The 20,652-nt window shown below is 40.3% G+C and overlaps 1 protein-coding gene across 4 annotated transcripts in view; it reads right to left on the bottom strand.

Annotated features, from left to right (window-relative positions):
• Positions 1-20,652, bottom strand: part of ROBO3 (roundabout guidance receptor 3) — a 2,447,731-nt gene that overhangs the window by 372,457 nt on the left and 2,054,622 nt on the right. For all 4 annotated transcript variants that reach the window (XM_044081188.1, XM_044081190.1, XM_044081189.1 and 1 more), the window contains 2 exons: positions 14,722-14,938; positions 5,562-5,686 (listed from right to left, as the gene is read on the bottom strand). In XM_044081188.1, the coding sequence (XP_043937123.1) occupies positions 5,562-5,686; positions 14,722-14,938 (342 nt within the window). The remainder of the gene's footprint in view (positions 1-5,561; positions 5,687-14,721; positions 14,939-20,652) is intronic.

Below are 20,652 nucleotides of genomic sequence, written 5' to 3'. Positions count from 1 at the left end.
CTTGAGACCGAATTGGCTGCTTTGATTGGCTGCTTGCGCAGGCGAGGGCAGCAAGCAACAGCAGCAAGTTAGTAGTAAAAAGTTAAAAAGCCGAAATTTAAGAATATAAATTTTTAAGAATAAAAAAGCTTGCTTCAGCATCTTAACTTCTTAGTAGGTTAAACTGAAAGTGCTCTATCTGAAATTTTGCTTGGAGCCTGGACCCTGCCTTGCCGCCTGCCTGTCCTGCCTGCCTGGAAGACCTGCCTGGGAAGACCCCTGCCTGCCCTGCCTGCCTGCCCTGGAAGCCGCCTGAAGCCCTGCCCTGCCTGGAAGCTGCCCCTGCTGCCTGCCTGGAAGCCCTGCCCTGCCCTGGAAGCCCTGCCCTGCCTGCTGGCCCCCCCTGCCCTGCTGCTTGCCTTGCCTGCGCTGCTTGCCCTGCTTGGACTGTTGCTGGTGTTGTAGTGCCCCCTGCTTGCTGGTTGTGGGCCTGCCTGTTCTGTTCTGTTCTGCTGAGGCTTGTTTTAGAGAGCCCTGCTGCTGTTTTTTAAGTGGATTTTTTTAATGATTTTTTTTTTTTTTTATTAACTTTTTCATTTATTAAGATGTGAAAGATTAGTGTGATAATGGGAATGAATAGCTACTGCACAGCTTTTAAATATTAAATTTATATTAATTCACTAGCTGTGCTAAGCTGTATATCACTATTGATCATGACAAGATGTGTGTAACTATCTAGATGTTCAACATGTGGTGATTAACTAGAACAGTTTCTAATCTGGTTTTCTGGTTTGTTGCAGTGAATGTGATATAATGGAATTGTATATAAGAATGCTGGACTGTAGATCTGTGGATTCTTGTCGTGTGTGTCAATCATGTTTCGTACCTTGACCTGTGTTTCTTCCTTAGGTGTCTTTCTCTAGGGTGTACAGTCTAGTAGTATTAGTGAGGCTTAAATGTAGCTTTTTGTCTAGTTTGTCATCACAACTGTTTATATACCGCCAACAAAAGCTTTAGCTCATTGATGCTACAGTGAAATATATGATTACATTGATTGTATAAGATGCTTGACCAGATAAGATCTCTTCTCTCTGTCTGTCTGTCTGTTATGCTGAAGGGTGGGTGGAAGGGTGTGTGGCTCTTAAAAGGAATGGGTGTGGCTTGATTGTGCATGGGGCAGGGCTTGTTTGTCAGGAAATGGCACAGTAGAAAGGTGGCAACCCTAAGGGTGATGGAGGCATCAGAGTGCTGCACTGGTGACAAAGGCCTGTTTACTTGGTGTTTTATGAATCTTGTCCAAGCTTTTATGTGGGTAAACCTGTTAGAAAATTTAACTAATGTATATATGAACATGTTACAGTTACCAGGAATAAGGATTTAAAAAATTCTTTGGCCACACATGCACCTGTATGCTGTAATTTCAAGAAAATTTCTCTTCACATTTTAGATAGTTTAGTTTTGTCTCCTTTAATTGGTGATTTTTATACAAACTTGAAGTTAAAGAAACGTTGTGGCAGATACATTTATCCCCTGATAGGCCACCATGCTTGAATGGTGTTACTAATATCAAATGTTTTTAAAAAGAAAGAAGGATACAACAAGTATTTTACTGTAATAATTCATTAGATTTGTTTTCATATTTTATAACTTACTGATAGTTCAGTTAACTGGCAATATGTTATGTGACTTGCCATTATGTGTATTTAAGTGTTGAAATATATGTGGGTCTGTTTGTGATGAAGTTCTTGTAGTATGAATTAAAAGAATGAAAGCATTCAGTTTGGCTCCATTTTGGTTGGTTACATTTGTTTTTTAGCTGACTTAACATTTTATGTTGGTTTGTCTGCTTTGGTTTATGTTAGAATTCCAGTTTTTAAGTACAAAATATACTAACAAAAATCTGAATAACTTTTTACAACTGCTAAACCTAGCTTTGGATAACCTCGTGCCACCAGCTGAAATCAGTGCTGTATTTTTGTTGACAGTGTGTCAAACTAAATCAAACATTTGTGAGAAGCTGAACACTGTAATTAAAATTTCACTATAAAAGATTTAAAAGGTAAACAATAGACATAAATGGCACCTTCATATTTTAAAAATTAAGTTACATTTTTTGAGATGTAATAAAATATATAAATTTTAATGCATCTCAGCTCTGGCAAAGGTTACTCAAGTTACGTAATAAACTACATACAGATGCGCATTTGCTATAGAAATGAAATTAATATTTTTCTGTTGTGAAACATGCGAGTTAAGAAAACATAAGAATGACATAAATTGTGTGCGTGTGCATGTGCGTGAGCTAAAACTAGTAATATTCTACATCACATATAAAATAAACCCTTCGGTTGGTGGATGCAGTTACCAACATACTAAACTAAATGCAAGTCATGCCACTGCAGTGCCTTCTGTTGGAAATAGTTATAAACATGTTAAACGAAATGTAAGTTGTACTGATACATCGCCTTCAATTGACAGATGTGGTTAGAAACATGTTAAAGGAAATGTAAGCCATACTAAAACACTTTAATTGGTAAATATGGTTGCAAACATGCTTAACTAAATGTAAGTATTATTAAAATAATACATTCAGTTTGCAGATATACTTATTATCATGGTTAACTAAATGTAATATTAAAATAATGCCTTCATTTGGTAAACATCTTTACAAAAATGTTCATTTAATAGATTACTCGAGTGTTTTTTTCTTTTATCAAGTCAATGTTACAAACCCCTTAACTTAATCTTAACTCTCAAGAAAACCAAGTTAATGTTATTTCTTCCTAAACATCTAGACCAAGAGCATACTTTTAGCATTACATCAAATGGTAATACACAACAGAAATATCACAAATGAAACTGCTTGTTGTTATAATAAATGAAAACCTAACATTTCAGCAACACATTTTTCAAGCCACAAAAAAACACACAAAAAACTTGAAGCACTGTTTTGTACTAGACCACACCTCACAGAAACAGCTAGGGAAACCATAGCATCATCCTACCACCTTCACTTTCTTCTTTATACATCTTCTATTCTTACTAATTTATATTCACCATATAAGAAGAAAGCGGACACATGGTACAAAAGACAGCTAAATGTATAGCATATCTTCCTTACAAAGCCCATCACTGTGCATCTCAAACAATTACACTGGCCTGAGCTACCATATTATCTGACCAACTAACTACAACTTACAGGAAGAAATCTAATATATAAACTGAACACTGACCATCTCTAAAAATTACTCTTCAACATTATCACTTCTGCATCAAAACATTCAGCAGGTAATTCACTCTACTCTAATTACATCATTAAACAGTGCAACTTCATTCTAATTGTACTAAGACAGCTACATGCACTAAAACGATTTAAAGTCAGGCTTAAGCAATGAGCACAACACTGATGTGACAGTGTGAGAATGGTATTAGTGTGACAGTTTGTGTCCACAACACTAATTCAGCATTTTGTACACACTAGTGTGATAGACTAAACAAGAAAGTAGTGTAACAAATGACAGCACACCAGTGTGACAGTATGTATATGACACCAGTAAGATAATATCAACATCACTACTGTGGCAGTGCATGTATATCAATGTGACACTGTGAGCATTGTAGTAGTGTGAGCATATTAATGTAATACTATTGGCATGAAACTTGTATGACACTGTCAGAAGAATATTAAATACCAGAGTGTAAACTCACTAGTATGACAATGAACACACTAAAGTAGCTTGAAAATATAAATGTGTGATAATACCAGCACTGTAATAATGCAACAGCTTGTGAAAGCATGTCACTAACATGTTAGTATGAGCATGACACTAATGTGGGGATCTAAGTGAACTAATGTAACAGTGTAAGTACAACAATAATGCAAAAGATTAAATGTGATACTAGTCTGTGACAGTGAAAGTGCAACATGGCTGTATGAGCATGACACTGATGTGATGGTATATATACACTAATGTAACACTGCAAGCAGAGCAAAAATGTAAATGATTAAGTGTTATACTAGCATGTGTCAGTGAAAGCATGCCAGTAACATGACAATATGAGCAAGAGACAACTCCAACAATGTAAGCACACTAAAGTAGCAGTGCAGCTACAGCAATAATGCAACACATTAAGTGTTATACTAGTGAGTGACAGTGTAAACACCTTGGTAATATGACAGTGCAAGTATGAGATGTGAATGTTAACATGAAACTAATGTGGCAGTGTGAACATATTATTAAAGTTGCAATTATACACTGAAAGCCTGCCACAAGTGTGAACATGATCATAACACTAGTGTGTGACAGCATGAACAAGGAATGATTGCAACAGTATCAGCATGTCATCAGTGAGACAGTGTAACCATGCCCACTGATGTCAATGCCAGTGTAACACTAATGAAGATCAGGTGTATAACACTAGTGTGAAGCATGCCACAAGTGTGAACATGATCATAACACTAATGTGGGACAGCATGAACATGGCATGAATGCAACAGTATCAGCATGTCATCAGTGAGACAGTGTAACCATGCCCACTGATGTCAATGCCAGTGTAACACTAATGAAGATCAGGTGTATAACACTAGTGTGAAGCATGCCACAAGTGTGAACATGATCATAACACTAGTGTGGGACAGCATGAACATGGCATGAATGCAACAGTATCAGCATGTCATCAGTGAGACAGTGTAACCATGCCCACTGATGTCAATGCCAGTGTAACACTAATGAAGATCAGGTGTATAACACTAGTGTGACTGAATGTACATAACTGAATGCAAGCAGCAGTGGGGCATCATGGACACAAAAGTAGTATGAACAACTCCAAATCAAACCTAGACCTCAGAATCCCCACAACAGAAACTAGTATGACAGCAATGTTCAAGAATTGGCAGCTGCCTTATAAGTAAATAAAAACCTAACATTACTGTCCCAAGTGTTTACATGTGAGATAAAGTTTGTTGCAAAAGACAGTTACTACTTTTGTTTCAGCCCTTATATGTGACTGTGATGCCAAGAATCTGTTGGTGAGGGAGGTGCTGACAATTATAGCAGTTATGTCAGTATGACAGATGATGGTAGCACTGATACCTCTGCTAGTGGTACATTCACAATTCTCCCCCCGTTGTTCTGCACCTCTGACAGCTGTGAAGTATCAATATGGCTGAGAATGCTGATATGTGTTTTTTAGTACAAGTAAGATGTTAATATCATTCTCATAATGATTTCACTGGGATTGTGACATGGATACATTTGCCACTTCATGCCCATTTAAGTACGGTCTTTATTCATTCTGGCAGCGGCAGAGCACAAGATGTTGACATTGGTAGTGACTTTTCCCCAGTTGTCATTCTGATGAGTCTGACATTTCTGCTTCCAAAATTTGATCCAAATGACTGCCAAATTTTATTTGGGGATCAAATCTTGATAGATTCAGTGAATGCATGTTGTGCTGTGCAATGGTTTAAAGAAATTCTGTTACGGTTTGCTTATCCAACTGGGAGATATATTATGAAGATTTTTTACTTCCTTTTTCCAGCTTGGAAGTTGCATTACATCTACTGAGGTTGGTGGACTTACCCGGTATTCTTTGATGATCCCATTCTGTTCATCAGCAGGTGGTGGCTCCCAGGATATGCTAACACTTGTTGTATTGCTTAGTCCATAGGTTAGTACACTAACTGCCTGGGGAGGGGCACTTGGAGCTGTCAGGGCAAAACAGAATAAAACTGTTAAGTGGTAACTGCCATAAGTACACAAAGCTCATACAAACATTCTGTTCTCAGTTCTCACCCCTATATCATCAAAATTTGTACTACTACCACAAATCCATGCACTTCTAGTATCTGGAATCCTGTGCACTGCATCAAACATTCATATTCTATCTGACTTGCTCTAAAAAAGATGACCTCAAGGGATGCAAATTATGTCAGAAAACTTCTCACACCAAAAGGCAGGGAATAAGGAAGCTTCAAGTTAGCATATTCAAATTGTATAAATCTGGTGTAATGAGTTTTTCTATTTACATATCACAGTGTTTTGTTAAGTATTCATTTATTCAACCATCTCTGCATTTACTTATTTACTTAATAAGTGGCCTGGTAGAATGGATCCTTTGTCAAGCTTAATATGTATCCTATTAAAACTATATGTTGATACAGTAATAAGAGATACTTACTACAATAGTTATTAAACTTCATATATGATGATGTAGTAGCAAGACAATATTTTTATTTCATGACCTTAAGCTGCCTGTCAGAGGTGACCAGTGCATTTTTTCTAAATTTTTTTCTTGACATTTGTCTGCTGCTTGAACAACCATCAAACCTTGTACCTGAACAGACAATTTGTTCTCCTAGGACCCTTGCAGAAAGATGTGAAAAGCAGGAATTTAGTCTACCACTTGGTAGGGGTTAGAAATTTTACTGAAAACTAGTAATATTGCCACACACCCTTGTTGAGCAGATAATGTGCTTCAGTGCTTGTTTTATTATTTTTTGTTTTTAATTAATGCCTCTTTAAGCTTTTGAGTGTTTGTTCTGCTAGTTTTTTTTTATTAATTAATGCCTCTGTATACTTGTGAGTGCTTGATCCGTTAGTTTTTTTGTTTTTTAATCAATGCCTCTTTATGCTTGTGAGTGCTTGTTCTGTTAGATTTTTTTAATTAATGCCTCAGTATACTTATGAGTGCTTGTTGTGCTAGTTTTTTTTTTTGTTTTTTAATTAATGCCTCTATATACCTGTGCTTGTTCTATTAGTTTTTTTGTTTTTTAATTAATGCCTCTTTATACTTGTGAGTGCTTGTTCTGTTATTTTGTTGTATGCTTTTTTTAATTAATGCCTCTGTATACGTATGAGTGCTTGTTCTGCTATTTTGTTTTTTAATGCCTCTATATACTTGTGAATGCTTGTTCTATTAGTTTTTTGTTTTTTTCATTAATGCCACATTATGCATATGAGTGCTTGTTCTGCTATTTTATTGTTTTTTAATGCCTCTATATACTTGTGGGTGCTTGTTCTATTATTTTTTTTTTGTTTTTTTTTTAAGTAATGCCTCTATAATACTTGTGAGTACTTGTTCTATTAGTTTTTTTGTTTTTAGTTAATGCCTCTATAAACTTGAGAGTGCTTGTTCTGTTAATTTTTTTTTGTTTTTTTAATTAATGCATCTATATATTTGCGAGTGCTTGTTGTATTAGTTTTTTTTAATTAATGCCTCTATATACTTGTGAGTGCTTATTCTATTAGATTTTTGTTTTTAATTAATGCCACTTTATGCTTGTGAGTGCTTGTTCTGTTAGTCTTTTTTAAATTAATTCTTCTGTATACTTATGAGTGCTTGTTCTGCTAGTTTTTTCAATGCCTTTTTATACTTATGAGTGTTTGTTCTATTACTTTTTGTTTTTAATTAATGACTCTGTATACTTAGTGCTTGTTCTGTTAATATTTTGTTTTTTTAATTAATGCCTTTGTATACTTCTGCTCTCAGTTATACTAAGTATACTCCTTGGTAGGCTAAAAGTTCACACATCCCAAGTGTGAGAGCTACAACTGTGGTCCAGTGGCTTTCTGATGATGGGACTTTGTCAGTACCCTCTGCATGGCCTGGGGTCACCTACACCAGCTACTCACTTTGATCCTTCCCAGTGTGGTCCTCTAGTGTTCCGATTGTTATTCCAAATTAGGTCATGTGAAGTATAGTCAGGGCCAGCCCCTCTTCCACAAAGCTAGCTAAAACAATGAAGTCAGACCAAGGCTGACAACCCAATTACATAACATTATATTGGCATACTTAAAGAGGATACAATCAGACTACCTAGTCTGCTGTTTAAGTGCATTTAACACTCTGCATATCCTTACAAATCAATAATGCTCAAAAAAAGTCAAAATTCTGAACCTGTAAAAGGCCAAATAGGTCCAAGTCCTGCAGCCAGAAAACCAGGCAAAGAAGCTCAAAATAAATAAAGTGTGGTGTATAATTTACTCACATGCACAAAGTATAAAGTGATGTTTGCTCAAACAGCTGAAGTTCTGATATGCAAAAAAAAAGCTGAAGCCTCCCATGTGTACACTGCTTTCTTCCTCAAATTACAAGATATTGCCACTGCATCAGAACTTGCGGAGAGTACAAGAATAAGTAATGCAAGACTTTTATTCAGAGATTGGAGTGATGCAAAGATGTCATGATGTACATGTCAGCATTGCTTACTTGCTTCATAACTGTGCATATTTCTCTACTAGCCTGGGATCTTTTATGGTAAGCATCATACAACAATAGAGCCTACCATGTTCACAGGCATGCATACCTCAAGGAAAATTCTGATAGGAGTAAGACATAAAACTCAATGGGAGCTGCACAGAATGGAGAGCTTGGGTGTAATTAAGAAACAGAATATGCCTACTGAGATGTTGAATACTATGACTACACTGGTCAAACCGTGATGAGATTCCTACATGCACAGATCTGAAGGGTAGGAATAAGCTAAAACAGAGGACCACTAATCACATTATAGTACAGAATGTTGGTGTTATAGGCATGCTAAATGCAAACTGTTTCTCAGAAAGTAGAGTTGTCTACACTTACCATAAATGTAGATGTTCGAGTGCATTCACTGTTGCAGTCATCACATTTGGGTTATCCCTGCCAGGGTAGCCCTCAGTCAGCTCGAATACCAGAGGCTTAGTATTTCTGCCTCGGTTGCTATAACTCCAGAACTGATGTGGTATAAAAACAGGCTGCCGATGCCATTCATCAGTTTTTATTGCCCTGTCAGGAGCTCCCAATAAGGAGCTAGGTTATGGTGGAAGAACACCATCAGTAGAAAGTAAATACCAAAAATTCCTTGTAAGGAGAGAGAGAAAGAGAGACAAGGGGGATGGAGGGAGGGGAAACCAGGACTGCAACAGTGAATACACCCGAACATCTACATTTATGGTAAGTGTACACAACTGTACTATGTTCTTTGTGTTTCACTGTTGCAGTCATCACATTTGAGTTGATTCCCAAAGCTGAAGAAAAGGGTGGAGGCAGTCAAGAAGACTGGGGGCTGGCTAGGATGCCCTGCAAGACTGCAGTGGCAAAGCCTGTCCTGGATTTGGAGAAGATAGGCAGGTGGTAATGCTTAGTGAAGGTATGAACAGAAGTCCTTGTTGCTGCCTCCAGGATGTCCCTGGTGGGGAGCCCTCTGAGAAAAGCTGCAGAGGTGGAGGTTGCTTTGGTGGAATGTTTCCTGACCTCCTTGGAGGAAGGTTTTCTGTGTTGTTTGTAGCAGAAATGGATGCAATGTGCTATCCATTTGGAAATTGCTTGCTTGGATATGGCCTTGCCCTCTGCTCCTGCAGTGAAGCTGACTAGCAATTGATCAGTCTTTCTAAAATACTGAGTCCTGTCTAGGTAGAATCTGAGCTGTCTGTGCACATATAGAGAGTGCAGAATCCTTTCCACCTTGTTTTGTGGGTAAGGGAAAAAGGTGGGCAAGCGAATGGATTGGTTGAGAGCCACACTGGACACCACTTTTGGCATGAAGGATGAGTCAGTCCTGAGGGAGACCCTGTCAGCATGGAAAATGATGAATGTCTCTACAGCCATAAGTGCTTGTAGCTTTGATACTCTTCTAGCTGAAGTGATGGCCAGAAGCAATTTTAACTCTGCTGAAGCTGCAGGTTCAAAGGGGGCAGGGTGAGCTTATCTAACACAATGTTTAGGTCCTAAGCTGGGGTAGGAGCTCTTCTGGGTGGCCTCAAGTTGCTAGACCCTCTTAGGAACTGTTTGATGAGAGGGTGCAAGAAAAGAGGTGGCTCTGTGCTGAAATGAAGAGAGATGGCAGAGGCATGAATTGTAATAGAAGAGAAGGATAGACCCTTGTGCAGTATGTCTGCCAGGTAATCCAGGATGAGAGGTAGGGAGGGCTGTGCCGTTCTGGCTCCCTTAGCCTGGATCCAGGTGCAAAACCTTTTCCATTTGTCACCATAAGACTCTCTAGTACTGGGGCATCTGGCCTCATGTATAATATCTAGAACTTGTTTGCTTGGACTGGCAGCTTGAGGAGAGGTCAGCAAATAAGCCAGGCTGCCAGATTCAGGGTCTGCAATTGGGGATGCATGAATTCTCCATTCCTCTGTGTCAGGAGTGTTGAGATCTGAGGCAGGTGCCATTGTGGCAGGGGTTACAGGCTGCACAGCAGTGGGCACCAGTGCTGTCATGGCCAGTCTGAGGCAATCAGGATTGTCCTCGGTTTTTCCTCACTTATTTTAAGCAGTACCCTTTTAATGAGTGGTAGAGGGGGAAATGCATAGACCGAGAGGTTTACCCAATGGAATGATAGAGCATCCACTTTCCAGACCTTGCTGTGAGGTTCCCTGGTGCAGAATTTGCTGAGCTGATGATTGCAGTGGGAGGCAAAGAGGTCTACCTTTGGGGTGACCCACTTCTGGGTTACAAGGGTGAAGGTTCTTTGGTCTAGCTGCCACTCATGTGGGTCTAGCAGGTTTCTGCTTAGGTTGTCTGTCAGAGTTTAGAGAGCGTGGCAGAAATTGTGCTAACAGGTGTAATTGCATGGCTGTGGCCGTGTGCCAAAGGGTCATGGTGAGCCTGCACAGAGGATAAGCGTGAGTCTCTCCCTGCTTGCTGATGTACCACATCACCGTGGTGTTGTCTGTTTTGATCAACAGAGGCCCCAGGGAGAGTAGGGGTCTGAAAGCTTTCAGGGCATGCTGAACAGCTAACATTTCCTATTGGTTGATGTGCAGATGTATTTGATTTGGGCTCCATTGGCCCTGAATGCACCTGCCATCCAGGTGTGCACCTAAGGCATTGTCTGATGTGTCTGTGGTGAGGGTCTGGGTGGCATGGGGTAGTGAGAAGGGAAGTCTCTTGTTGTGATAGCATGCTGCTGCCCACCAAAAACATCTTTCCTTAGGCAAGGTATCATTGGTATAAGAGTTTCCAGATCTTGAGAATGCTGACACCAAAGGCTTTTTAGGTAACACTGCAGTTTCCTCATATGCAGTCTGGCATATGGAATGAGTAGAATGCAAGAAGCCATGAACCCTAAAGCTTGCAGGATTTTCCTTGCAGATAACTGGGTCCTGGTGGCTAGTTGAGAGAAGTAGGTTGTCAGGTAGGTTTGTTTTTCTGGTGTAAGGATTGCCATCTGGGATGCTGTGTCCAGGCTTGCTCCCAGGAATACAATATTTTGTGTGGGTACTAGTTTTGATTTCTTTTCATTGATAGTGTACCTCAGGGAGGTCAGAAGGTCCTTTACAAAGGTCAGGTGCTTTTGCATCTTTTCCTGACTGTCTGCCTGAATCAGGCAGTCATCTAAGTATGGTTACATTTGAATATTTCTTTGCCTGAAAAAAAGCAGTGGCAGGAGCCAGACATTTTGTGAAAACTCTGGGAGCAGTGGATAAGCCAAAGGGAAGGGCAGCGAACTGAAAGTGCAGTGACCCTGCTCTGAAGCTTAGATATTTCCTGCATGATTCCCTGATTGGGATGTGTAGGCAGGCCTCTTTTAGCTCTAGGGTGGCTAGCCAAGCATCCTTGGAAAGCATAGGAAGAAGCTGCTGGAGGGTGAGCATTCTGAATTTTGGTATCACCAGAAAGGTGTTTAGAATGGATAGGTCGAGGATGGGGCACCATGTGCCCTCTTTTCTGGGTACCAGGATGAGTCTGGAGTAGAAACCTTGGTCTGTCTATTTTGCAGGAACATGCTCTATTGCCCTCATAGAGAGGAGGGAAAGGATTTGCTTTTTGGCCTCTGCCCATTAGTTTGGGGAATATTTGAGAACCCTTTTGGGGTTGGCAGAGTGTGAAAATAAAATTTGTATCCCTGAGACACTATGTTGAGAACCCAGCGGTCGCTGGTAATGGTGGCCCAGTTGCTTGCATGGAAGGAGAGTTTTCCCTCCTAGGGGCAAGTGCAGGTGGGCAGAGGGATGGGGTGGAAGTGTAAAGTCATTGTGAGCTCTTACCATAAGGGGGTGGCTTTGCACTTCCTGGTTTTGAAGAGGAGGAACTCCATTGTTTAGATCTCTGCATTCCCTGGGGCTGTTGTCTGGGGGGGCCTGCTTCCCCTAGGTCTGGGCTGAGCTGACCTGGAGGGGGCTGGAAAGGACCAGTGCTTGGAGGGGCAATGCCTACTGAACCTCGGTGGCTGGACCTGTAAGAAGTATTTAACTGTCTGCATAGATTTAGCTTTTTCTTCCATCTTTTTTAGGACCTATTCTGCCTTGGTGCCAAATAAGTTTTCTTTGGATTTGACATGGTCTGGCAAGGTCTGTTCCTTAAGCCAAGCATGTCTTCTAAGTACAGAAACAGTGACTGCTGCCCTGCAAGATGCTTCTAGGGCATCAAAACCACATTGTAAGGTTTGCTTAGTTACTTGATTTGCAGAATGCATTAAGTCTTGTAACTATTTTCTGCACAAGCAGGGAAGGAAGATATTTTTTGTTTGAGGAGTTCCATGGTATGTTGCTGATATTTCAGCATATGGAACTTACAATTTAATGCTCTAATAGCAAGAGTAGCAGAGGTGCATAACCTTTTACCCCATTTGTCTAATGCTCTGGAATCCCTATCTGAGGAGGTGGGATTCTTAGCTGAAGTTCCTTTGATTTCTTTATGTCCTTGAGAGATGACCTCAGGGTCAGCAGCAGGATTTTTTAAAATAAAGTTGTGAGAGTCAGGGACTCTATAGTACCTATCAGGTTTCCTGGGAGCAGGAGGGAGGGTGTCAGGGGTCAGACTGGATTCCATAAAAACATCATCCACAACATCCAGGACAGGAGGAATGGCCAGATGTCTGTGCTGTGGAAGATCTAAGAATTCCCTGAGTCTCTTTCTTGACTGAGGGTAGTCCTGACATTCCCATTGGAAATGCTCCCTTAAAGTATGTAGGTGTTCCCCAAAGGAAAAGACCTCAGGTGGAGAGGCTGAAGGGATGGATTCCTCTGTATCAGAATCCTCATAAGCAGAGAGGGGTTGCATATCTTCATATTCAGATGCATCACAGTCATCAGACTCCTGCTCAGATAAAACTACTGGGGACAAGTCTCTTTTTCTTTTGGAAAGGGTAACCTGGCTTCCCCTGATAAGCATTATAAGGTCTTCTGCCATTTAAAGCATTTGAGACTGAGGCAACGAAGCAGGAGCCTGAGCTTGGGTCGTCATTTTTTTTGGGTGTGGTTCATACCCTGGGCCTTAGAAACTCTGTAGTTTTCAAAAAAACTAAAGACGCGAAAGAAGTCATCAGTCTGTGTCGAGTAGCGGTAGTGTGAAGTACTTCCTCGGAAGCTGGTGCCTGCTCAGCGGCTCCGGACCCATCCAAAGTACAGACATCTGCAGGATCCTTAGTCAAAGAAGAGTCTTGCGGCATACTGGACTCTAAAAGGGTCTCGGTAGCGGCCTGCAAATCCACAGAAGTGGGCATCAGGGGCTGCGAAAGTGCCTCACTGAGGACTGCAAAACTGACAACTAGCTTAACGGAAGGGTCGTTAGCAGTTTTGGACCTGTGCGGTCTGTCTCTTTTATCCTTATATTTTTTCAGAAGATCGGTTGATCGGTTGTCAGATGACTTAACAAAGCCATATCGAAAGTCGCGGACTGAGCGAAAATATAACTACAATAAGGGCCCAACGATGTATATTTCTGGAGTTGAACAAAGCACAAAAGCAACAGCTGGGGACATCGTGGTCTAGGCCTAAATAAGTGATGCAGTAGGAATGAAAGTCTCAGTGTGGTATTTGCTTTCCACAGTTGAGACAATTGTGTATCGGTTAGGGCACTAAAAAAGGATCCCCAAATGGGGTACTTAGCTTTAGAAGACTTCAACTTCAATTCGGAAACAAAAAACTCAGGTAGCGGCCGACCAGCTCTCATGTGAACTGCTTCTGCTTTGGGCTCCTTGGCAAGAAAGACTGATGTAATGGCATCAGCTGCCTGTTTTTATACCACTGATGACCTGACGTCAATCCTGGAGCGACAGCAACTGATGCAGAAATACTAAGCCTCTGGTATTTGGGCCGACTGAGAGCTACTCTGACAGGGATAACCCAAATGTGATGACTGCAACAGTGAAACACGAAGAACATCTTAATGTTAACCAGGGATTTATACACATTAAAAGTAGCTATACATTTAAAGCACCTACAGCAAGGCAAATATTCCTGAGATTTTCATTTGGCATTTTGTGAGCACCTGAAGTGTTTAAGGGAGTTACTGCACAAATGGTCAAATGATCTAACAGTGTTAACATCATCAATGACATGATGTTTAAGAGGCTATTCAGAGAAGGTTATACTAGGTCTTATGAAGGTTTGATGCACAGGCCAAATCCACAAGTTGCAGTTTATTTATATTATTGATTTGTAGTCTTTGGAGATAAGAATGAATGAATGTCTTGCTTCCATATCAGTGACTCACTTTTCCCCAATAACCTTATTTTTCCTCTATTGTTTTATCATTATCAGCCTTTCATTTCTTGCATCTACTCTGCTTTTTTAGGGCCACATATTGCCTTGAATATTTATCAACTTTTTTGGAAAAATCAGTTTTACTGTGCATAGTTTAGTTACCTGCCTTAGTCATTTTATAATAATGTACACCATTTCTTCTTAAGAAATTATTTTAAGTGACATGGTTCTGCAGCACATTTCTTAAAGTTCCATTTTTTGAAAGTCATACTGTAATTCCTCTGCTGAGGCAAACAGCCTTGGATTTTTAAACTGTAAGTAAATGTACCTTCTTCTGGTGTCCGGATGGACAGGACCTCGCTGTCAATGCCTTGGAATTCATCAAAGTACGGACGTATTTTAATCTCATATTCGGTTCCCTTCTTGAGCTCTGTGAGTTTAAAGCTGCACTCTGATGGTGATTTCACATCCTGGACTAACCAGGAAGTGAATCTACTGCGGTACATCACACGATAACCCTGTACAAACTGTGACTGCTTATCCACCTGGCAAATGGAATCAAAGGAAACATGGATCAGGGAAAACCACCAAACCAAAATCATTTACAACTTTCCAAGCTATGGCTGAAAATGTTCACTAGTACTGGTGTACAACATTAATAAAGAAAAAGTAAGTACTAGTGTACAACATTAATAAAGAAAAAGTAAGTACTACTGTACAACATTAATAAAGAAAAAGTAAGTACTAGTGTACATTAGTAAATAAAAAGTAAGTACTAGTGTACAACATTAATAAAGAAAAAGTAAGTACTAGTGTACAACATTAATAAAGAAAAAGTAAGTACTAGTGTACATTAGTAAATAAAAAGTAAGTACTAGTGTACAACATTAATAAAGAAAAAGTAAGTACTAGTGTACAACATTAATAAAGAAAAAGTAAGTACTAGTGTACAACATTAATAAAGAAAAAGTAAGACTATGTGTACATATACATGAATGTGACATCTGCTGCCAGCACTCCAATATGTTTCATGTTGCTACAAATACACATATGTATGCCTTTTTGCAGACCTTTAGGAAAGCTTAACTACTACATAGTTACTCAGGAATGCAGAATGAAAATTCTAATTCTGAAAAATAAGATAAAAATCTGGAAAGACTAATCCTTATTACTGTCCTGTGGCATTTAACTGCCTGATACAAATTGTTTGGCAATAAATGGAAGTTATTTAGAGACAAGCTTTCAGCAAATGTTACAATAAACTTTGGCCAGCCTATATATTCACATACTTGGGAATACAGAATATTCTAGACATTATTCCAAGTAATATGTCCGAAATGATTTCTCCCCTGAACATCATATGCCATTGGGTAACTCAAACCATAAATCAGTAATGCTTCATGAGCAGTATACCATATTAAGTGCATTAGTATCCATAATCAATAAACCTTTCTAAAGTCAGCAACATCAAAAACTTCAAACTTACAAACAGGTCTAGTGGAATTATTTAAGTCAGATCAACTCAGAAACTTCATTGGAAAAAATAAAGACTAACTAGATTATTGATCATCAGTTTCCTACATTAGATGCTCCACACCAGTGGTCACCCCCTCAATGGTCAGGTCTGACCATAAGCAAATCACCCTTGACATCCACATCCCATCCCCATTGCCCCACCCCCCAGTAAGGAAACCTCCTTAAAAAACTTCTCCAAAGTTAACTTCATTCTACTGAAGTCAGAAGTGACAAACTTCACAACACCCACGCAGACGGGATCTGGAAGTTCAACTGCAGAATCCTACACTAAGGCACTGTACGAGCACATCCACTCATGCATGAATCTTGCCATCCCAAATAGAACCAAGATGCTGTTCTCCAAAAAAAGGAAGCCAATCTGGTGGTCCTCTGCTATAAACAAACTATTCAACAGAAGGAAGAAACTGTTGCAGAAAATAGGAAAATCCCAGGATGCAAAAAACTCCCTCATCAGCCTCAGTAAGCAGCTGAGATCCCTCATAAAATCCTCAAAAGCTAGTTACGAAAATAAAATTGCCAAAGATTCCAAAGACAACCACAAGGCATTCTATAGGTATGTCAAGAATCTAAATGGCAATGCTCAGATTTTCTCTGAGCTACAACAGAATGGCATTAAATATACTGATCCCAAGGATATTGCCAATATCCTGGCAGATCGATTTAGTGCCAGCTTCACTGCCCTCTCACCCCCTAAAGGGCCCATCTCAATACCAAAAGATTGCCAAATTCCGATAATCACAGCAACACAGGTAGAAACAGCACTCTCCAAAGCTAAGAATACAGCATCCATGGGACCAGATGACATCCCAGGCTGTGTACTACATGAACTACAAAATGAACTGGCACCCCACCTAAGTGTCATGTTTAATCATAGCCTCACCTCAGGCTTTGTGCCCACTGAGTGTTGCACAGCTACAGTTATCCCGCTCCACAAGGGAGGATCCGCCTTGGATCCCGGGATCTACCGTCCCATCAGTCTGACAAGCCTGATCTGCAAGGGCATGGAACGCATTATCATGGAACTTATAAACAAAGACATTGGCAACCTCCAGACACTGGACCCCACCCAGATTGGGCTTGTGAAGGGCCGATCTTGTCTCCTGAATCTGATTGACTTCTTCGAATCAGTCTCCAGAGATGTGGACGAGGGTAAGGCAGTCCACACAGTGTATCTGGACCTCGCCAAGGCCTTCGACACCATTCCCCACTCTGGAATCATACATAAACTTACTAAGCTGGGCATAAATCCCTACATCACTCGAAGGGTTGCCAACTGGCTTACTGACAGAAGATAGACTGTAAAAGTAGCCGACTCCAAATCCAGCTCCAAACAAGTGACAAGTGGAGTACCTCAAGGTTCAGTCCTGGGACCACTCTTGTTTGGCATCTACTTCTCTGAAGTACAGGCCAACACTAAGGGACTCTGGCTAACAAAGTTTGCAGATGATTGCAAACTGGGAGCCATTCCTGAATCCCCAAATGATGTGGATATTCTACAAAAGGGCCTTACAGAAACAGATGTCTGGTGCCAGAGTGACGGGCTCAAGCTTAATGCCAAGAAATGTATAGTTATCCCCTTTGGAAAAAAACACGTACCCATGAACTACCACATAGGTGGCAGGACACTAAACATTGAAAGTGTGATGAGAGACGTAGGGACACAAGTGGACAGTGGTCTCACTTTCGATAACCACATCTCCACAACAGTCAGGAAATCCTTGTACGTGGCACACCTCATCACTAAGGGCTTTTCATCCAGAAAAAAGGAGGTCATTGTCCCACTACACTCATCCCTCATTAGACCCACTATAGAGTATAATGCCCCATTTGGTATATACTTCACAAAACATCTGCAACAGCTGGAAAGGCCACAGAAATACCTCACTAAAAGAATCACAGGCCTAAAGCAGATGCCATATGCTGACCATCTAAAAAACTCCAGCTATACTCTGTGGCATATCGTCTACTTAGAGGCGATCTCTGCTTAACATACAAGGCCATGTCAAACCCTGAGCTGTTGGACATGATCCACTTAAAGAAATCCCAATCCCTCACAGCCACACGCTCCAGGGATCTAAACCTTATCATCACAATGAACAAAACATGCTGGAGGGATAGGTTCCTGACCCAGAGACCCCCCCATACTCTGGAATAGACTGCCCATACATGTGAAGCAGAGCGCCTCATTGGCCCTCTTCAAAAGGTACCTTGATGATTGGATGAGAGATAGGAAAATTCACCCTGGGGATCATGTCAGTCGCCCTGCTAGACAGGGGCCCAGAGAAGTAAATATTGTGGGAAAAACTTTCCAGGGAATTGTTATGGCTAGGCTTGTATAGGCCTTAGGGCTGATAGCCTAGAACCAACCTATGAACCTATATAAGACAAATATCTACAAAGAAATAATACAGTAAGAAAAATTCTGTGATAGAGAGCTAATTTACAAAAAAATCCATAAAAAGGAACACATATTTAAGCTATACATGTAGTTATCTACTAAACACAAGAAAATTCAATGTAATAAAATTACTAAAATAAATCACAAAAATTACTATTAAAAACAAAAAAGGCCTCAAAGGAATGCAGCTTAATGCTCAAAAAAAAAAAAAAAATACAAGACAATTATTTTACATCAAGTGCAAAAGGAGCACACATTCCTCTGTATGACCTGCTCTGAGAGTAGAAAAACCAATACTTGATTCTCTAATCGAAAAATATAACTTATGAAAACAATATTGACAAAACTGCAGCAAACTACAAGACAAGCAGAAACAAGTACAAAAAATGCATTTTATTAAGTCCACAGCTTTTTCGGGATTAAGCAGTTACTTACAGAATGTTCCCTATAAGGCAAACTAGCAGTCAATTGCTTGCATAGGATGGGCTTTATAATGGGCCCCTTTGTAAGTAATTGCCTTTGTCTTTCTTTCTCTCCTGCCTACCCAGACTTCAGTTCCTATAATATTAAAAGAAGATATTCTTATTTCTTTGTCTAAGGATAATGATACTTCAGGTATGGCAAATATTTGCTCCAAAATAAAGACAACACTGGTTCAACTTAAAAATAAAAAAAATATTTACTATTAGCCTTAATCATGCCTTGGTGTGACTGACATTGTTGGATGCTCTGGTTACTGCAATACACAGAGGTTTCGAACTTTCTGCCTAAAAGGACAGACTCATTATGTTAACAAGCAAGGCAGGGCAGTGTTATATGCATGTTTCCTGTTCTGTCTAAGGCTGAAATTTACCCAAGGACCACTGACAACACTTAAGATGGGTCCCTGTGGGAACAATTATATCTTACTAACATTGTTGATTTTTATACACACACTAGCAGGGCATTAGATAGCAAGAAGTCAGCCTGTGAAAGAGTGAGATCTTCAATTCCAGTCTGCACACAGTCATTATAAATGCACGTGGTAACATACACAGGTTCACAAATTCCTACTAGGTGATCAATCCAACAGATCATTAACAGCCTAAACACAGAATTGCCATTATTCATATCATACATCAATGACAGCCTCAGAGGACAGCCCTGGGGTAAATGTAAGAGTCACTGAGGTACATTTTGAAGAGAATAAGGGATCTGCATCATTTAAGTTGGAGAAGGAGATTATTGCTTGGGTAGAAATCCTTTGGAGGAATTGCTGATCATGCCAACAGATTCTACTTATGGTACAAGATACATTTAGATCCCTTGAATGACTTCTAGTAATGCTACCACTTTTATGGATATGCAACAGACTGGACGGTATAGTCATTTGTAGTCCTATAAGCTAAGCATACATAACCACATAGGAGTCTGTAAGACACAGAGAAAGTACAGTTGTGTATACATACCATAAATGTAGATGTTCGAGTGTATTCACTGCTGCAGTCATCACATTAGTGTTATCTGCCTGCAGGTAGCCCTCAGCCGGCCTGAATACCAGAGTCTTTAGATTCCTGTGTCGGATGCTGTCTCTTCGTCCATGACGTCAGGTTGTCAGGGGTATAAAACATGCAGCCGACGCCATTACATCAGTTTTTCTTGCCCCAGATGTCAGGTGCCCCCACATTGGGAAGCGATTATATGTTATGGTACACCTCCATCAAAAGGCAAATACACCAGAAAAACTTAAACATACCAAACAAGAAGGAAAGGTAGAGCCAAGAGAAGTCAAGGGGTTGGGGGGAGGGTAACCAGGACTGCAACAGTGAATACACTTGAACATCTACATTTATGGTATGTGTACACAACTGTACTATGTTAGTGTTTCACTGTTGCAGTCATCACATTTGGGTTGATTCCCAAAACTAAGGAAGGGAGGAGGAAGTTAAAGAGCATTAGGGCCAGCTATTAAGCCCTGCAAGACTGCAGTGGCAAAACCAGCTTTGGATTTAGAAAACATAGTCATGTGGTAATGCTTGGTGAAAGTATATACAGAGCTCCAGGAAGCAGCTTCTAGGATGTCCCTGATAGGGACTCCTCTGATAAGGCTGCAGAGGTAGATGCAGCCCTGGTGGAATGTGATCTTATCCCCTTTGGGGTAGGTTTTCCATGGTGCTTGTAGCAGAAATGAATGCAATGTGCTATCCATTTGGAAATGGTTTGATTTGAAATGGCCTTCCCTTCTGCCCCTGCAGCGAAGCCAACTAGCAGCTGTTCAGATTTTCTGAGAGGCTTAGTCCTGCCCAAATAAATTCTAAGTTGTCTGTGCACGTCCAGAGAATGCAG

Source organism: Protopterus annectens, chromosome 8.part0 (genome assembly GCF_019279795.1).
Source record: "Protopterus annectens isolate FY-2018-M chromosome 8.part0, PAN1.0, whole genome shotgun sequence".
Taxonomy (NCBI): Eukaryota; Metazoa; Chordata; order Ceratodontiformes; family Protopteridae; genus Protopterus; species Protopterus annectens.
This window is presented reverse-complemented; position numbering and strand designations above follow the sequence as displayed.